General features: G+C 44.6%; 1 protein-coding gene across 1 annotated transcript; it reads right to left on the bottom strand.

Moving 5' to 3' along the window:
* Nucleotides 1-8641: 8641 nt before the first annotated feature.
* Nucleotides 8642-18633, bottom strand: LOC139200190 (coatomer subunit delta). The gene is made up of 10 exons (XM_070829429.1): nucleotides 18480-18633; nucleotides 17165-17428; nucleotides 15752-15931; nucleotides 15136-15341; nucleotides 14884-15045; nucleotides 13408-13573; nucleotides 12394-12541; nucleotides 12128-12236; nucleotides 11615-11819; nucleotides 8642-10396 (listed from the first exon to the last, which is right to left on the bottom strand). Exons 1-10 carry the CDS (start codon nucleotides 18480-18482, stop codon nucleotides 10307-10309), a joined length of 1533 nt encoding a protein of 510 aa, XP_070685530.1. The 5' UTR covers nucleotides 18483-18633; the 3' UTR covers nucleotides 8642-10306.
* Between the last annotated feature and the right edge of the window lie 414 nt (nucleotides 18634-19047).

Genomic DNA, 19047 nt, shown 5'->3' with positions numbered 1-19047 from the left:
TCTTTCAGTAAATATGTGTGAAAATACACCATTTTGGGGGGGGGGGGGTCTGTTGATCATGTGACCTCCTCCAGTCCTTCAGCAGGCTGACTGACCCCACCCTCTGAAAACCCCCTGAACCCACCTATCTGTCCACCATTGTTTTTTCTCACAGATGCCACCTCTCAGTAACACAAAGATGGCAAACGTGTGGATAAAGCAGCAAACTGTTCTGTTGGTCTTGAACGTCAGAGCGTTCAGACGGAGGCTGAAAACAGCGGCAGCATCTATTTCTGGTGTAAGACACATAATGTGTTGTTTGAACATTAAACCATGTGAACTTGTTCTAGAAGCACTTGTTCCTGATATGAGTAAGAACTTGAAAATGAGCAGAATATGTGATCTTCCAAGACATTTGATTTAGTGTTAAATCCTACAACTGTCCAAACAAGAAGGTTACGGGGACGGAACTGCACCATAATAAATGTAAGCAGTCCATTATTAATGAGCGAAAGGTGTGAGCGTTTAGCTTTAAGAGCTGGAAACATGGCTGCACCCACCACTGAGATCTGCATGTGTGTGTGTGTGTGGGAGGCTGTGTGTAAGGACAGCTTTCTTCACCCTGAGTCGAGGCTGACAGGCTCTTCCTGCGTAAAGCCAGGCCGTGTGCCACATCACCTCCACTTCAAGCTCCAGTGACTGCCCTCAAACCTTTTCCTGCTGTGGAAGCTAATCATGTGAACAGGTTTTCAGATTCTTTTTCACACGTTCACCTTTTATTGGATCTCCATTAACTGGACAATTAACTAATAATGATAAAGCTAAATTCAGGTGCGTAGCCATCCATAAAACAGAGCAACATCAGTTAGAAAAGGTGGATATACATATTTATAGTCTGCTGTAGGCACACCTGCATGTGTTTTTGTCCACAGTCACACCTGCATGGACTGAGATACAGTTTCCCAGAGAGCTGACAGGTAATGAGGGGAGAGAGATGAGGGATAACATCCAACAAAGGTCAACCCCCAGGCACCCAGGAGCCCCCTCCTGCATGGACTCCATAGGGATGTTGTAGTGCACTGAACTATATAGCAGTGAAATATTCATAGACTCCACAGGAAGCTGCACAGTGACGTCTCATGATGAGCACAGAGACTCTGCATGGCCAAAGGTCCTCTGACCAGCAACAGTAACAACCATCTAATCCACTCTCTGGCTTTCAGAACTGAAAATGGAGATGGCTCATCTAAGGTGTCAACACGTGGCCTAAATGTGGAACTTCCATGACGATTAGCATCATTTCCATACTCATCAAATGATCAAATGAGGCCTGTATAAAAGCTTCTGCCCCTGTCATGTTTGTCCATTGTATTCTGGCTTTTCCTTTAACTCGTCACCTGTATGTGGGTTACAGATAATAAGGTATAATTTATGACAAAATAGATTTTGATTGTCTGACCAAAGAGTAGGCACCGCAGGATGCTGCGTATCCCTGAAGTGCTGACTCAGTCATGACTTGGTCCTTCTTCCCACATGTTGTTGCCGTGTTATTTACAGATTTGGGTGCACGGAGGTCTGAGGAGACCGATACTGTAGCTGTCACACATTGCTCTAATTGTTCGGGGCTGTCATGACAGTGACCACTATGTTGGCTCTGTGCTAGACAGAATCAACATAAATGTAGAAGACACGTGTCCAGGCAGAGTCACAAACAAGACGGAGGACACGCCAGAGCGTGAGCGATGTTTGTTGTGGTGCCGAGTTGTGTGGAGAAGCACTTCTACACAATCTGTAATGCTGTAAGACTGATTCACATTCACAGAGCAGAACTACTGCAGACGGGTTCCTCTGTGACCAAACCAGCTACTTGGAGCTAACAAGCCTCTCTACGATGATACAAATAAGCCTAAATTCAGACTGAAACCCTGCATCTGTGTGCTGCTCAGCACATGTCTGCAGATTCTGGGAAAGGTTCATTTTGAATTATATGATATCACATGCCTAACATTCCTGTACAGCTGGGTGGGACTTATCATGATGTACGCTACACACACTCATCTGTCAGCCTAAATCACACAGCTGGGCTGTTGCAGAGGAAAACATCCCACCCGAACCAACTGAGGCGCAGCATCTTCAACCTGTTTATCCAAATGAAATTCTGACGTTGGTCACGACAGCTGGTAGGAAAAAAAATTCTCTGCAGACACTTGAAGTTGAATAGAAGTGTTGTAACATATCAGTGTGGGTTGATAGGAGTGTTAGTCACTACTGAGATGTTGGGCTTTCAAAACTCGTTCTCAATTGTGGAAACAAGCTCTACCTCCCACCGTGACCGCCTACCCTCTTTTTTAAACTGCTCAGCAGTGCTGCAACAATGCATGATGGTCTATTCTCCACATCAAATGCCTGTTGTTGCTCTAGCTCTTCCTGTGCCATCATTTTATATGTATTCTTTTAATTGACAATTTGTGTTGGCTGTAAGCAGCTCATGTGTCTCTGCTGGGAAAATACTTTTTCTACACTTTTTTTCTTTGCCTCCATAAACAGTTCCACTGATAGGCATCACATGTTCTATTGGCCTTTAACCAAGATAACTAGACGACGCCATTAGAGGTATTTAGTATCCTCCTTCCCCTTAACACTCCTTACTGTACACTATGCTTATAAAGTTGTATTAAACAGGGTTGAATACAACTGACATGTTCGCAAACATTCATCTTTAAATGACATATTATAGATGTGCAAGACAAAGAGAAGCGACAAGTGCACGGAAGACCTTAGATTGTCTTTTACATTTGCCTTTCAGCGTCTGTGTGGATGGAAAGATGTGAACCAATATGTCACGTCATGTATCCTTGGTGCAGTAAAAAGAACCAGAAATTGCAGTTGAAGTGCACAGATGAGCCTCCAGGTAACCACAAAACACCAGGGGGGTCAAAGGTAAATTTCTCTTTTATGCGAATACACACACACACACACACACACACACACAGAGCACACCCTCACACTTAGCATAAACAGACGTCTGAGGCAGTAAAAGCTCTCCCTCCTTTCATCTTTAATGAAAAGCATATTTGGTTCTGCTCCCCTCCTCCCCTGCACCACACCAGAACCCACGCACCCATTCAAATCCTAACGCCTTTATAGAAACATACAGTGCAGCGCTGCAGGGCTGAGCTGAGGGAAGCGCTCATTATGAACATCAAAGGCCTCGATGGGCGCTGACTTGATCCTTTGAGATGATTGGAGTATCTCACTCAGTGAACAAAAAGCTTGGACGTTTCTGCGCGGGATGGAAATTCAATTACCAAGCGATTCAGGGCTGGCAGAGGGGGAGGAATGTAAAGATTTGAAGGAAATGGGTCATCATTTTTTGCCAGGATGTGTTTGCAGCTGATGGGTGGTGGATCAGACTCCCACATGTTGCCCCTGAAGCCTGGGGGCCATACTGTAGGAAGCTGCAGCTCTGTTGTGGGCCCACAATGTGCCACCAGAGAAACGTTTTATTGAACAACACTATCGCCGAGTGACTGAATATTCCCACAATAACTTCCATGTCAGTTTTCATGTCATGCTCTGCCTTTCAACGCCGATATGTTGCTCCCGTTCTCGACAATGGCCAGCAGTGGTTTAATCCAGACAAATGTCTGGGAGTGCTGCTGTTGTGAGGGATTACTGAGAGTTTAGCTCCAGGCATCATTTCTTTATGATGGTGTCTGAGACGGAGAGCAGGGAACCAGCAGAACACTAGTGCCATCTAGTGCTGCTGATGGAAACTGATGTTGACCACGATGGGAGACGGTGGCAGTGCAAAAACACATCATTTCTTAACTGCTGCATGTCCCTGTGATGTGCATTGTGGATACTGGTTTGTAATAACCAAGTTTAAGGGGTCCTTATTGAAACATGCATGTTTGTTCTTCTGTAAATGTGTCTCAATGTTAAAAGATTTTCAGTTAAAGTCACTGTCTATCTGACCCACTGATGAAAGCCTGTGCGTTTGCAGAATTCTTTGGCGTCACAGTCCATCACCCAGCAGTGGTTGGTCCATCAGAGAGGGAAGGAGGAAGCACTGTCTTACTTTCTCTCGGGTCTTTGCAAGTGAAGAAAACATCTGTGGCTTCGTGAAGCTTAACAACAAATGCAAAGAGAAAGGAAACAGCCCAGACTCCTTATATCTCACACTAATATGTTTCTGTGTTTGCAGAATCATTCAGGCATAGCATAACTGTTTGGTTTTATGATGTCTGATGGTTGAAAGAAAAGAAAAAAGAGTCCATTTGTCTTAGTTTTCCCGGCTGGACTGAACCTGGATGTGAAAGAGAAGCTGTTGTTGAGCAAAGAGGCCGACAGAATGTAGCAGGTCGGTGTGAGGAAAGATCCTGACAACAAGCTGCTGAGGACAGTTCAGCAGTCAGCAGATCTGCAGCTGTTTCAATCGTCACAGAGAGGAAATTCCTCATATGGATACAGAATTCAGCCAATATGTCTGTCTGTCTGTCTGTCTGTCTGTCTGTCTGTCTGTCTGTCTGTCTTTGCTCTAGCAGCACAAACTAACTCCCCTTGACTTGTTTTTGTTGACTTGGTCTCCTTTACTCTCCCTTTCAGAGTACTCTCCCTGCCCCTCTTCCTCACGCTCTCTTCGTCACACTGCTCGGGAAAAGTGTCACCTCTCAGCGGAGGCCGGGACAGCTGGCCCCAACAGGTGAGAGAGGGAGCGACATAAAACAACGCCGTGGTCGTCCTGTGTCGTCCACGCTCACACTACTTATTTACCGTCAGTGGTGACAGTGAGGACGTGATCTGATGGCTGCTACATTAACGGTGATGAATGACCTCCAGTTACTCTCACTCCTCCCTGCTGGGACCCCTGCAGGTCGGTCACCTCCTGCAGAGCCAAAATCCACAGACTGCACACAGTAACATGAAACTTACATGAGAGAGACAACGTGGTTGCAGCAGCATAACAGAATAAAGGAGAAAGAACAGTATTCAATACTGTGCTTGTAATGTAATGTGCTGGTTCAGGAAGCGCTGATGGGTTTAGATTTCTGATCTGCTGCTTTGCTATGAACTATCCGGACTTGTCAAGTCTGCTCTCTGTCCCCAGAGTCCAAACTAAAGCTGAAGAGCCTGCGTTCAGTTTTTATGCACCACAGATCTGGAACAAAGTACCAGAAAACTGCAGGTCAGCTGCAACTCTCAGTTCTTCTTAATCAAGGCTGAAGACTTTTCTGCTTGTTGCTGCCTTTTATTAAATCAAAAACTTTATTCACTTCTTGCACTGGAACTTTAATTCTTATAATTCTGTACCTGTTTTAGCTTGTTTTAATCATTTAATGTCTCTACTTTTTACCGTATTTAGATGTCCTTTTATAATGTCTTCTATTTGCACTCTGGCACAAAGCTTTTCATGTTTTACATAAAGTCCTGTGAATTGCCTTCTTGTTGACATGTGCTGTAAGTGTGTTCAGTTGCCTTGACTTCAATCTTTGTGACCTTCCAAGGAACTGTGGATGTAAATTAGCAGTTTTGCTAACACCAGCTTGTTTCCTCTTGTATTTTTATACTGATGTTCATTAACATCCTCTGTCCTGCTCAGATAAACTAATAGAAATGAAAAATGAACGAAGCAACTGGCGAATCATTTGGAGTATTTTGTAGCTTTTGGTGTGTTCACAGTTCTATGAATGAGCGTGACAGTTCTTTCATCTTATTTTCTGTTACTTTTAGCAACTGTAGAGTATTTTGCAACTTTTATTTTGAAAAGCACAACGGTGGATTAATGGAACACCTAAAAAACAAAGCAGTAAATGATGGAAGTTATAGAGGTATGAATATATACTGTATGATACACTCAATATAACTAAAACAACAGAATATGGGAGAGAAAACCTCATGTTTTAACGATAAGAAATGATAATAAGCTAATAGGAACAGGAGCTGTCTCATAACTACATCAGTGACAACAGTAAAGCTGCTCCTGTTCCGGTCGCTGTTCTGTAATTATCACCTCAGTGTCGGCACACACACTGAGCAGCAGGCAGCAGCTTTTCTCTTTGAACTGCAGGCAGGAGCCAAGCGGGGCCCGGCAGCTCCGTTCAGTCCCACACTGGGATGGGTTTCCTTTAAAGCGATGGGACTCAGAGCGTGTAGATTACAAGTGGATTTAGAGCCACTCAACAAAGTCAGATTGGAGGTAGAGGTGGTTTGAACTGTCAGAGTTTCATTTCTTTCACTATAGTTTCCTGATCTGTGGTGTTTCCCCTTCACACTTCATAGGTTAGTGTGTTGTAGTCCTCTGATGGACGTGTGTGTGGATGGCGCTCTGTGCATCGTCAATGTCCTCTAAATAAAAAAAGTAACGCACATCACCTCCTGCGAGCCAGTGGATTCTATCAGAATCACCTCAAGAGATGTTCCCAGGGAAATGTCACATACCAACTCTCTACATTAGCTCTCCATCTAGTCTACCTGGTAAAATGATCCGTTTGTAGTATCAGGTTAGAGATCCCTCTGTTCAAAGCTGAGCCTCATGAGCAGTATCCCTACAGAAACTATGCTGTATGTGATGATGGACGGCAGCTGGACCGTCCACTGGTTTGATGGTTAAGGCGCAACAAGACAGAACACATCCACAAAATCAAGGACTTTACCTTAAATCGCACTTTCTTCAGCATCATCCTTGAATCCGGTTGAGCAGACAGTGACAAAAGTGAGATGTTACAAAACTCTTCCAACTCCACACTCCATTCAAGAAAACAGCGTCCAACAAGAGTCCAAATGCAGTGCGGACATCCGGAGTGAGTCCCGGTGAGCTCTGCAGTGTGAGGTGTGTGCCTGCAGACAGTGTGTTTAACATGCCAAAGACAACAGCGTGGCCCTGCTCTCCCCTCTCCCTCTCCCTCCTCTGAGACCCTTCACAAAGCTTATCAGTCTGCTCATTCATTCGGAAAACAGACACACCCTCTTTTTATGACTGGAGGGCTGCTATTAACACCACCACCCCCGCCCCGCCGCCCTCCCCCTCCTCCAACAACACCCCCCAGTCCAAATATGGCTGCTGGTAAGCTCTCTTGAAATCACCCCCCCTCTGACCCTTTAAAGACCTGCCCTCCCTTCACACTCTCCATCCCTCGCCCATCATTTACCCATCTGTTGGGCCGCAGCGCCTCAGCGTCTGACTCGCCTCATCTTCACGTCTGCTGAGCTTCATCTGTCACGCAGTCCATCTGCATGAGAGGAAAACTCCAGAGATGAGGCCGAAACAAGAGAGGGGCTGTGGGGGTCAAAGGTTTGCTCGACCTTTGACTTCACGCTACTGCAAACACAAACACATAAAAAGTGTTCACCCTATAAAACCAGAGTCAGGTGGCCTTTAAGCAGATCCCCAATCAGCCAAGATGACTTGAAAAATGTGACTTCTGTTTAGGTGTATTATCCCTTTAGCTGCACAATTACTGTACTGTAGCTTCATTAAGTCACAGTTATTTTACACACACAGGCCACGGCCTAAGATACATTCAAGCACTGCCTGCTCACTGCTGTCTGGGGTGACCAAAGTGGAAAAAGTTGCTGGGTGCACCTTTAACTTAACGTAATTGTAACATTTCCCTGCTTTGCTCCCTATGAGAGTTATTCCCTCACATAGTTCTTACACTGCATAACTATGTGTAGGCTGCAGTATATAATTAGACACTAGACCTTTCAACCTCTCCTCTAATCTGCTCTTTAGCCACCACAGCGGTGCAGCAGCATGGAGCACAGCCGCAGTCCGTCAGTCGGTCCAGCACCATCGGATGGACTGCCATTAAAGCTGCTACCGACATTCATGGTCCCCAGAGAATGAGTTCTAATAGCTTCCTCTAGATGTTCATCTAGCACCACAGTGAGGTCAACATTTTAATTCAAAGTCTTGGTTGACCAAATACCTGCAAAACTAAATGACATTCCCATCGGCCTCAGCAGTCCGAGGATGGAGAACATGGTACACGTGACACTCTTAGTCTGCTTTTCTTGTGATTTACTGTGTAATTTAACCAATTTGGGGATCTAAAAGGTTTAACTTTTGAAATTTGACGGGTGACAAGAGGTTACATGTCGTGATTTTACAGGGACCCAAACCAACAAGGCTACCGAAGCTACTGAGCTTTAGTGCTTTAGTGGTACAACAAGGATCAGACATGAGTCATGCATGTAGACACACAGGCTGCTCCATGTTTAGTCTGGTGTCTCACAGTTAGAGCTAACGAACCAGGTCTCGCGTGAGAGGACACGATGAGTCACTCTGAAGGATTACGGGGGACTCTGGTTCGTCACCACTGAGGACACGACAATTAAAATACCTCAAACTCAAACGTTCACACAGGAAAGGAAAAAGAACGTGTGTGTTTCCGGGTTGACTTGACTGGACCAACAAACTGCTTCTGTTTTAAACATATTCTGCCAAATCCCACTAGGATATAAACACGTTCTGCTTGCAAGCAACAGAGGGACAAAACACACTAAATAACTCCTCACCTACATGGAACCAGGTTCATAAAATGCCCAGAGCCACCACACTGTGATACAATCTGCATTATGCAGGACTCCCAACAGGGCAAATTCCTGGTGCTGATTAAGTGCCTCACTAAAACACAAAACCCAAGTCAGACTTCCATTTTCAATAATACATTTTATTCCATTAAAGATTCTTTTTTTCTAATTGTACACTGGAATGTTAAGATTCCCCTTCAGTAATTTAGTTAAAAATGCTCAACCTAGTCATTTTCAACCCCACATCCACACAACCATCTTCAAATTGAAATTTGGGGAGTACAAATGAAAAAAAAACAAGAACATGAAAGACAAATGTTATATTTGGGATAATGTTGATGTATTATGAGAATGTAAGTAAAGGATGACGCGGTGGATGAACGGGGGGCGTCGGCAGCAGAGTTTACTACCAGGGCTCCAGTAGTCTCTGCTTACCCTGGATGTAGGGAAGAGTGTCGAATATCAGGCTGCCGGTCTCTGATCCCTGCTCTCTGTGTGTGTGTGTGTGTGTGTGTGTGTGTGGACTTCCAGTTCCACACACATCCACTTCCTTCTCAGATCTCAAACGCCTTGTCGGATGTTAGATTAGGGGGCTTGGCTGTTGTTTCTGGGCCGTCTTCAAAGTCCCTCTTTCTCTGTGATATCTGAGGTCTGATCGTTGGACTTTAACGGACCAGAATGAAAACATGGCGCCTCTTTTGGGAAAAGTGAGGAGTGGCTGCAATGGTGTTACATTAAAAAAAAAAAAGATGATAAGAAAATTCAACAGATGCAATAATCAAATGTATTTACTGGTAACTTTGTCCTGCAGCTGAGAGTTCCTCACACCGTCCTGCTCTTCACTGTCAAATGTCAATATCTCGATTAGTGCTAAACAATGACAAATTATACAGCAAACGGTGAAAAAAAAAAGTTAAAAATAACAAGGACATGTTGCGAAAGTTTTGCTGATGATAACCGCAGACAGGACAATATACTGAGCACAGAGCAATATTTTGCTTTTCAGCGAAGAACCAAAGTGTCACCTCTACAAAAACTGAGCGTCCTTACGACAAAGAAAAGAACAATCATCTGAAGTGAGATATCAATAGATCAAACCACAATAGTCTAACGAGTAAAGAGTGACAGGATTATAATGACTGCAACAGCTACAATTCCGCAGGTATTAACGATGAGAAAATCTGAAAAGAAAGAAAGCAAGGACCCCGCTGCTCAAGGAGGGCTTTACCGGCGGACCGCTGCGGTGCGAATGTGAAGGAGGAAGGTTGTGCAGGACGCATGATTCTTGGGGGATGCTAAACTACCAGCGCTCATTCTAGCGGAGACTGATGCGGCGGCCTCAGGTCCCTGTCCTCCCTCTCTACCTCCTGGCAGGGTTTTACTGATAGATGGACCGCTGGCCTCTCCTGCACCCCCGCAGTCATCCTCTACTTAGTCTGAAGTCCTCTTTACAGTTCTGCTTGGCGAACACAACAGCATCAGTGTGGTTTTCTTTTGTGTGTGTGCGAGAGTGTGTGTGTGTGTGTGTGTGTACACGTTGGTTTTTCCTGTTCAATTAACTCTATATATAGATGATCCTCTCTCATACAAACATATAAATACACCACCGCTGCTCTGCTCCACCACAGGAAGAGGCTCGGCCAGGGGGCTGACGCAGTCCTGTCGATGTACACAGTCTCTGAAATAGTATACAGGGTGGGCAGGCAAGAAATCTTCAATCTCTCTCTGTAGCATAGATTTGGACATTTTTGTTGGTGATTTTTTTGATTTTGTCGATTTCTTTCAACGCGTTTTACAGGATTTCGTATTTGTCGACAACAAAGGAGGTTTCTGAAGAGAATCTAGCGGGGCCGTCGCCGTCTACGTGGGTCACTTTGGTAACCTGGGAAACAGGGAGAAGGAAAGGAAGTCATCATCAACAACATTACTGTGCACAGACAGGGTCACTGTTTCACTTCATTTAGACATTTGGGAGTTTAAAAAATCTGATACAATATATCAGCTCATTTTTCAAAAGATAAACACGCAACAAAAACCAACTCTAGATTTGGGTTAAGATGTTTCTAATGTCCCGGCCAATTAAAAGGAAATGCAGGTACTAGTGGCAGGTGGCTGTCACATCTTAGACACAACAGCTAACCATGGCTGTACATTAAATATTAATAATTAGCTTAACAGAGCATTCCTGGTGCCAACTAGTGAGGGCAGCTTCATGTAACCCAGTAAAGGCTCACAACACTATTATGGATCCATTAGATTGTTTTTTATTCTCAATGTGAACAACACACACACTAAGCAGGACATGTTCCAGTGTAAAAGTCGACGTGTGAGTGCACTCTGGTGGATAAACTATGCAAAGCAGACGCTGTTTTTAAATGACCTCAAAACTTAGTTTGTCATCTCTGTATAGTGGCCAGGCTGAAATATAGATTTAGTTTACAATCACTGAGGACAGGGAGGCAGTAAATCCTCCCATGTGAGAGGCTGAAGTCTTTGCTAGATAAATGCCTGACTGAATGAATAAGTGCAGACTTTTTTTAACTGACTAATTGTTGCAGCTCTGCATGCCAACAGTAACATTGGACTAAATGCAGCACAAAGCAGACCTGACAGACACGATCGGCAGGAAAATGTCACCTGGAGTTAATTTTTGACTGACAGCTGCAACCACTTCAGAGTCAGTGACTCATGTTCAGAAACATGGCAAACGTGCACTCCCTGGCCATGATGTTTGTTTTATGATGCTCAATATTTGTTCACACTGTCAGAAAAGTGGAAAACCATTTCTATGTTCATTAGCAACACCATAGTTAAAGGTGGCGATGTACTGGACTACAGCGCAATTAGAAGTGTTCCTCATTTTCTGTCCCATACAGGAAGAGGTGTCAGGTTTCAGGTTTCAGTTTAACACAGTCCAACATGGACAGTGTTTCCTCAGTATGGCTGGAATCATTCTAACAAAAGACTTCAACTAAACCGTTTTACTGGATATTAAATAACTTGATCGTGCCCTCCTCTGTTCACTGAGGTGTATGTGATCTAAAGAATCCAACCCCACCCAGAAACCTGTGACAGGTGACACTTCTCCTCAGTAACCCACCTGGATGTCGCAGTAGTTGCGCTTGGACACAAAGGACACATTGATAGGGAAGAAATCATTGGGCTGCCCGGCGATGGTGAACTCCAGGCTGCCGGTCTTGTTGTTGGCATCGATGACAGGTAGGCACCACTCCAGAACGTTTCGCCTGCTGTCGTGTTTGTACTCTCCATCCAGATCACCGATCACAGGAGCTCCCACACCAGACCTGCAGGACACCGACATGTCACAACACAAGCAACCAAAGACAGTGAAGCAACTACACACTGTCACTCTCACTGTGCCTTTAGCCAGGTGTGTCCCCAAATCCACGGTTCCAATTGTCAGGTCTCAATTCAATTCAAACATTTTCTTCCAGCACGGACGGCTATACCCGTTAGCCTATCAATTCTTGAATTGTAAAGATCAACAGAACACTGGTTTTATACCCTTTTTGTTGTTTCTACGTCATGTGTGACTCCAGTGACCGTGGTGTCTCCACACGTGCAGCTGCATGTGTTTGGTGGGTGTACTTACGGTACAGGGATGCTGATGACCACGTCATTGAGCTCGAGGCTCTCCTCCTGCAGCTCGTATTCAATGTTGACATCGCAGCCGTTACCACTCTCTGAAGGCCAGCAGTTTACTGCGGAAGGAACAGGACAGTCATATTATCAGTCATACTTCACTACATCTCCACTGCACATACGCCGTACAATGGGGGCCACGAGGCTCTCATCACCTAACGGCAGCATCACATCGAGGTGGCTTTACTCCACTGGTCCCCAGATAAAGTCACTTACTGGTTAGAGGTATGAGGGACTCGTCTGTGGTCTGTAGTCTCCACTTCAGCACACCAACATCATTGTTGAGAGGGAAAGACTTCTCGGGGTTCTTCAGGCCAATCACTGACTCAGCTGTGAACAACTTCTTGTCCACATTGGGATGTGTCTGTGAAAAGAGGACACACAGACACACAACTATCAGTGTAACCGTCATCATTCACTAGTCAAGCTCAGAGAAGACTGGAATCACTTCTCCATTCTGTCCCCACTGTGTGAGACAGAACATGCCACTTTTAATTCATGCCGTTCTTCTCTTCCATCTTGTCTATTAGTTTTCATTTCAATAGATCTTTGTGTTTCACTGTGACAAAATCCAAAATCATTTTCAGAAATGATAAGTGCATAAGCATTAGAGGCCTTAAGCTTCGATATCTCACTGAAGGTTTTGTCACGGATGTCATACAAGTGTGTACCTTCCTTCAAAATGTCTCCAAGATAGGCAAAGATTGAATACGCAACTGTTATTTCTAAACCTGGGTGTTGTGTTTATATATTTTAGGTCTAACATGACTAGTAGCTAGCAGTACCTTCTGTGAGGTAAAATGAATGCCTTTGAATAGCACGTTGTTGTGGTTAAACCAAAAGGATCTTCCAGGTCTCTCTCTGTAGGGATCCTTTCCATGATGCTGTCACACACTTAGAATAACACTCTGAGCCTGTCAGTGACTTTTAGTGGACCTTTAGTGGACCAACTGTGACCAGGTGCAGTTGCCCCAAAGGATTACTTTGCAGCCCTTTTCACAGCAAATCCCCAAACTTTTTGTGCCTTCTACTCATTTCTAAACCAAACATATGGTAAAATGGGACCCAGGTTTAGAAACACTGAACGTGCCCGTTAAAAGCATGGCAGTAAGGTGATATCTCACACTGTATCCTCCTCCTTTATCGACAAGCATTTACACAATATAAGCCTAAGCCACACTGCTGTATGTTAGAACACCTGCCGATGTCTAGGATATGTGCTTGACCTACTTGCAGCTGCAATCCTTTGTTGTCAGTGTTGTTGATAATGAGGCGGATGCGTCCATTCTTTTCGTCTGTGACTCGGAGCGTCACCATTCCCAGGACCTCCATGTTCTGTAGGCCGCCGTCACGGCCACAGGTCAGCGAGATCTTCTCCTCAATACGCAGGTGAATACTGGAGAGGAGGAACACCCTCTAATCAGTAATCAAGCTACCACACAGAAGACAGTTAAATCAGGCAGCACTTAACACCTAATGTGTGCGGTTAGTTTTAACCAAATACTGAAGAGTGTAAAACTCATCTCAGAGCAAGAGTAACTGTGTTAAAGCAGGGGAGCAGTGGTTTAGTACAGCACAGGAGAAGCTTCACTTAATGGTTTAGCAGATAAACCTCAAAATATTGTAGTTCAACAACAATGAGCCACCAATTTCAGGTTTAATACAGAACACATTTACAACTGCTTCATGCAGAACCTGGCCTGAGTATGACTACAAGCAGCAACTTCCTAATTCCATTGTCCACACGCAATGACAATAAAGGCTATACTACAAGTGATGCATTCAAATCCATCGGCTTTTCAATGTGGTGCAGAAAATCTATTAAATTGCATAAAAATCTATTCAATTTAAAAGGAAAACGGAATTACAGACCGACCTGAGAAGTCAGAACATGATAAAAACAGATCTATGTTGGATGCATTCACTCAAGTGTGCACTTCCTTTGTTGTCTTTTAGCTCAACTGCATCACTGTCAAATATTTGTTCACCGGATCTCGTTACACCCATTTTAAATTAGGGCTGGACCCCAATCGGAATTTTCCAAGTAGCCTCAGGAGTATTTCTGAGAAATATATGTAAATATTATAAGAAATTATTTGCTCCTCTACACAGTTACAGTACAGTCCAGCAAAGTCAAGTCTAAAGTTTTATCTGCCTCTGTGCCTCCTGCTCATAGTTAAAATCACAGAACTCCCTGGAGACTCTCTCATGTTGGGCTCCTGACAGTGTTGCTGTGTACCCCCCCCCCGGATCCATTTCCATCTCCAATCTCTATTTCATGCACAGCTTGTTTCGTAGTAAAGTAAAATTGGCATTAGAAATGTTTAAATCCTGCCATGCTGTTATCTGAGCTTTAAAAAAAAGTGGAGTGGTTTGACCGACAAAATAAGATTTGACTGGGCAGTCCCAGTCATAGTTCTGGGTTCTGACTTATTGCTTAGTGACCGAACAAGACACATCACCCCTCAACAACATTTCTGTTAAACTATTCAGAACTAGTGATTTTCTTTTAATGTCCGTTACCCTCATTGTCATCCGATTAGAAAAATTAATAAAAACGCAACATCACTACTTGATTTCATCACACTTGAATACCATTTTAAGGAGGGTTATGGGCACTTCCGTGCTCAGACACAATCTTCAGTACATCATCTGATTTCTGAGGAGCAAACAAGATTCAGCCACATAGACGTGACGCGTCATTACCTCTCCACATTGACTGGTGGTGGGAGAACTTTGGATACATCTGAGCCCCTCTTTCCTGTGGTCGGCATGATGGTTTCACCCTCGGACTTGAGCTTGTCAACAAAGTTGTCCACCTCTTTCCCTTTAGCACCCAGTTTCAGAGCCTTACTGGGCCCACTTGGTCTGGGAAGACAAAGAAATGGCGTCTTTGAACAGTGGTCTTTAACCATGAAAAAGAACTTCTAGTGTTTCACGTATTTCTTGGGGTTGTACCTGACTGGAGCCGGTGTGATCTTGGGCTTCTCAGGCTCGACAATGGTGTCTGTGATGATGGATCCTGAGGAGACGCTGGTCATGCCGGCGCTGCCGAAGCCACCGAACGCCGGCACCTTCTTCCCAGAGCGCTCAGCGTCCCTCCTAGCCTGCTGCAGCTCCTTGGCCTTCCTCCTCATCTCTGCCTTGGCCTCTCTTTCCTGAGTCTGTGGATTAACAAAACAACATTTACAGTTGTTCTAAATTATGATATCTGCACTGTTAGAGTCAGTAGGATGAAAAAAATGCCTGAAGTCAATGAGAAAGATAGTCAGGTAGCGTTATTGTATTGAGCTGTGGCCCAATAAATCTAAATAAATATGGTTTTGAAGGGAAAGAAACGCCGGCCGTTCTGTATGAATAGACAGATTTCAATGAGCATGTGCTAAGGTTTGTTTTGCAGTTGTTTTGTTTCACACTGAACACCAGTGTACCCCACTCAGGTATGCTGACAGCACAGACGTTCCACCCAGGTACAGCAAAAATCCTGCCCCCCGCTCCCGCCCCACACTACTGAAAAGACTCGTGGAGGTGACGCTGCATCCAGTGAACCAGGCAGACAACAATGTGATCTAACCTCTCTGACAGCACGGAAAACCTTCTCCTCGTGGGAGTCCATCTCTGTGAAGGTGCGGATCTGAGCCAGGTTGACGTTCTCTCTGTAGCCCAGTGCCACAATTTCATCAAAGGCAAAGATCAGGTCAAAACAGTGCTCCGATATTTCGCTCTCCTCCAGCACACGACAGTATTCTGGAATCTGGAATGGAAAAGAAGACAAATTCATATCAGACGACTGAACCTGAGCAAACATTTTAACATTTGGTGCACCCTGCAGCGAGGAAGAGATGTGAACTTTAAGAAAATAATTTCTACATGACAGTCTAAGCTAAAAGCTTGACTGCTGCCAGCTCCACTGATCATCATGTATCTGATCCTGAATAAAAAAAACAACTTAACGCTGAGATTGTTGTACAATTGGTTCTTTTTGCTGACCTTTAGCAACACTGCTTGTTTTATGATCATTTTTGGAGCACAAATGCATCTTTGACCCAAATTTCTGACAAGCCGTTTGCTTGCAACTTTAAGCGTGTCGAAGAAACACCAGTTGCTGTGTGGTATTTATAGCAGAGCTTGAAGGTTGAAGCTGTCTATTAATACAGATGTCAGGCTCTGAGCAATTGTAATATACATCCTGTCGTCAACCAGTCATCACATACGTTAAATAACACAAGGGAGCACAAAGGGACAAGCACACATTTCAGACTACTTCAACAACAATGACTTTTCACTAGAAAATAGAGACAGCAGCGTGGCTTCCTGTTACGCGTCTTAAATAAATTCTGTTTGCCAAGAGACTTTCTTAAACTGACTTACTTGTTAAGTGAGCCAAAGACAAAATAATTTACAGAATGTATTCATACTGATCATTCCTGGAGCTATAACAATTAGCTTTTCTGCCTACACCCCAAATAATATTCTCCTAATTCAATGACTTTCAGACATGAAATATAATAATGAGACACACTCTTGAATATGGCTTTGCCTCAAGTCTGTATGGAATTAACGATAAAAATAAAATTGCTCGTGAACGGTTGTACCTATCAATGTATACTCGAGAATCAGTAACTAATCCATTTAAAGCTGCAAATGTATCTACTGCACGATATCTACAATCCGCCTCCAGCAGAGACATGCCGTTAATGCACACAGAGATGCTGGAGGCTGCTACGGTGCATGTTAGGAGAACACTCGGAGGGTGAGAAGACTCTTGTGACAGGAGCTGACACGTATTCAGTGACTGCATGTAATATATGTGTGAAGAGGTGAACATCCATTACATGCAGTCCTTTTAAGTAACTAGTATGAACCTACCACTACAGTCAGGGGGATCATTAAAGTATGTGGTATTTCTTCACATCACAGTGCTGACGGACATAATTTAGTTTCTGGGCATAGACAGACACAGAGAGTCATCTCCACGTTTCCTCACCACACGGGAGAAAAGTCTGAGCGTTTCCAGGTCCTCCAGGATGTTGCTGTTCTTGGTGGTGATGAGGACCATGTAGAGTTTCTCCAGCGGCTGGTACACATAGCGAACACTGTCCGTTTCCACAAAGGTGTGCTGCTTGCCCGTGTTCATCAGTTTAGGGAACGCAGCCAAGAGGCCTTCAATACGTGTCCGGGTCATTTCAACAAACTGCCGCGAAACAATGGCCTTGCCGGCCTTGGTGCACACCGCCGCTGCCAACAGCACCTGCAGGTGAAGAGAAAAACCTGACTGTTATTGTGCGGATGGACCTTCAGTAAGCGAGCATAATGTTATTGAAAGGCATATAGAATTGTGGGCAAAATTAACTTTCTATGCAGAGCAGGTTTCACCAGTTGGATATTATCTTAAGGTAACTTAGTGTTTTACATTCAGCATTCACTTAAGTGGCTCGAGTGGGAGTTCAGCTAATATTACTGGTTCACACAGCGTTCAACACCAGCTACTGTTTTGAGTTTATGTGGAAGAAGACTGTGGAAGTAGCTGCCAGCTAGCTTTACAGCTCTGAGTCAGCTACAGTTAGAATGGTGCCTGCTGAGACATTACACTGGGGACAATGGCAGCTAACGTGGACAGGTAGGATACTAGTCCATAACAGTTGTTCAACTATAATACAACGGTAATCTTAGATTAACACAAGCTAAATATACCATTTATTTCCCTCCGGTAACTGAATAAAGGGGCTGCATTCACTCCACGTTGCCAATGGCTGAAGTTAGAAATGAAAGAGCCCGATTCTGGTGGATCCTAACTGGACATGGACGAGCAACAACTGTGGCTGACGCCGACAGTCGTGGACACAAGCGGCAGCAGATGGCTGCCCACGACGGCCACACCAATGTACGGATGTGTATGGTTTGTTGAGGGACGGCATCCAGCGTTGGCTGGCCGGGGACAATATGACAGCAGGTAACGTTAGCTCGGATCCGGCTAGTGACAGGAGCTAACCCTGGCGCTAGCCTGTGAAGCTAGTTAACGTCAGCAATGTCTGCACACCGAGAGCCGCCTACTCACCTCAAACCTCATTCTGAATAATAACACGACGGTTCATTTACTTGGCTTTAGTCACCTCGTGTAAGGTTAACGCTGTCAGCCCAGTAAAAAACAACGTTTGCTTTTCCTCTAAATTCGCTCTTGGTGAGCCTAGCTAGCTAGCTAGCTAGCTGGCTTTAGCTAGTCGCCAGGTTAGCCAATGTTATGATAATTGCCAGGCCCGATAAAAGCCAGGGAAGTGTCTCGATTGTCGACTGTCACTCACCATTTTGGTCTCTCTCTACGGCACGACGATCTTCCGTCTCTCGTGTTTCTTGGTTTGGTGATTTCCAGTCACTCTGGGACGGCGAGGTGCGAAGATACAGGCGACTTCAAGTTGTGTGATTGTTAGCTGGTTAGCGTCAATATGGCAGCAGCGCAGAGCCACGTCTCCACCGGAAGAGCCGCGCTGGATCAGCCCACCGTGAAAACCAGTGACGTGGGCCCAAAAACGGTGGCCCTGCTCAGAGTGTGCACGGCCCCGGTGCAGGAAAACACACACTCACAAACACACACACACACTCACTCACACTCACTCCTTCCTCCTGATCAGATCTCACACATGGTGCCAAACACTGTCAGGCTCCAGGTGTCGGTGTTCATTGCTCTAATGTTCACCAGGAGGCGGACTATCATCAGCAGGAGTCATTTAAAGTCCCAAACATGAGCACTTTAAAAAAAAATTAAGATATCATACAAAAATCAATGCTCACATCATACGAACACAAATGCACACAAATGACTGTACTTCATTTATACATCACTTTGGATAAAAGAGTTCATGTTGGTTTTAA

This window comes from Pempheris klunzingeri, chromosome 4 (genome assembly GCF_042242105.1).
Source record: "Pempheris klunzingeri isolate RE-2024b chromosome 4, fPemKlu1.hap1, whole genome shotgun sequence".
Classification (NCBI taxonomy): Eukaryota; Metazoa; Chordata; class Actinopteri; order Acropomatiformes; family Pempheridae; genus Pempheris; species Pempheris klunzingeri.
The sequence above is the reverse complement of the archived record's forward strand: the minus strand, read 5'-3'. Positions and strand labels throughout refer to the sequence as shown.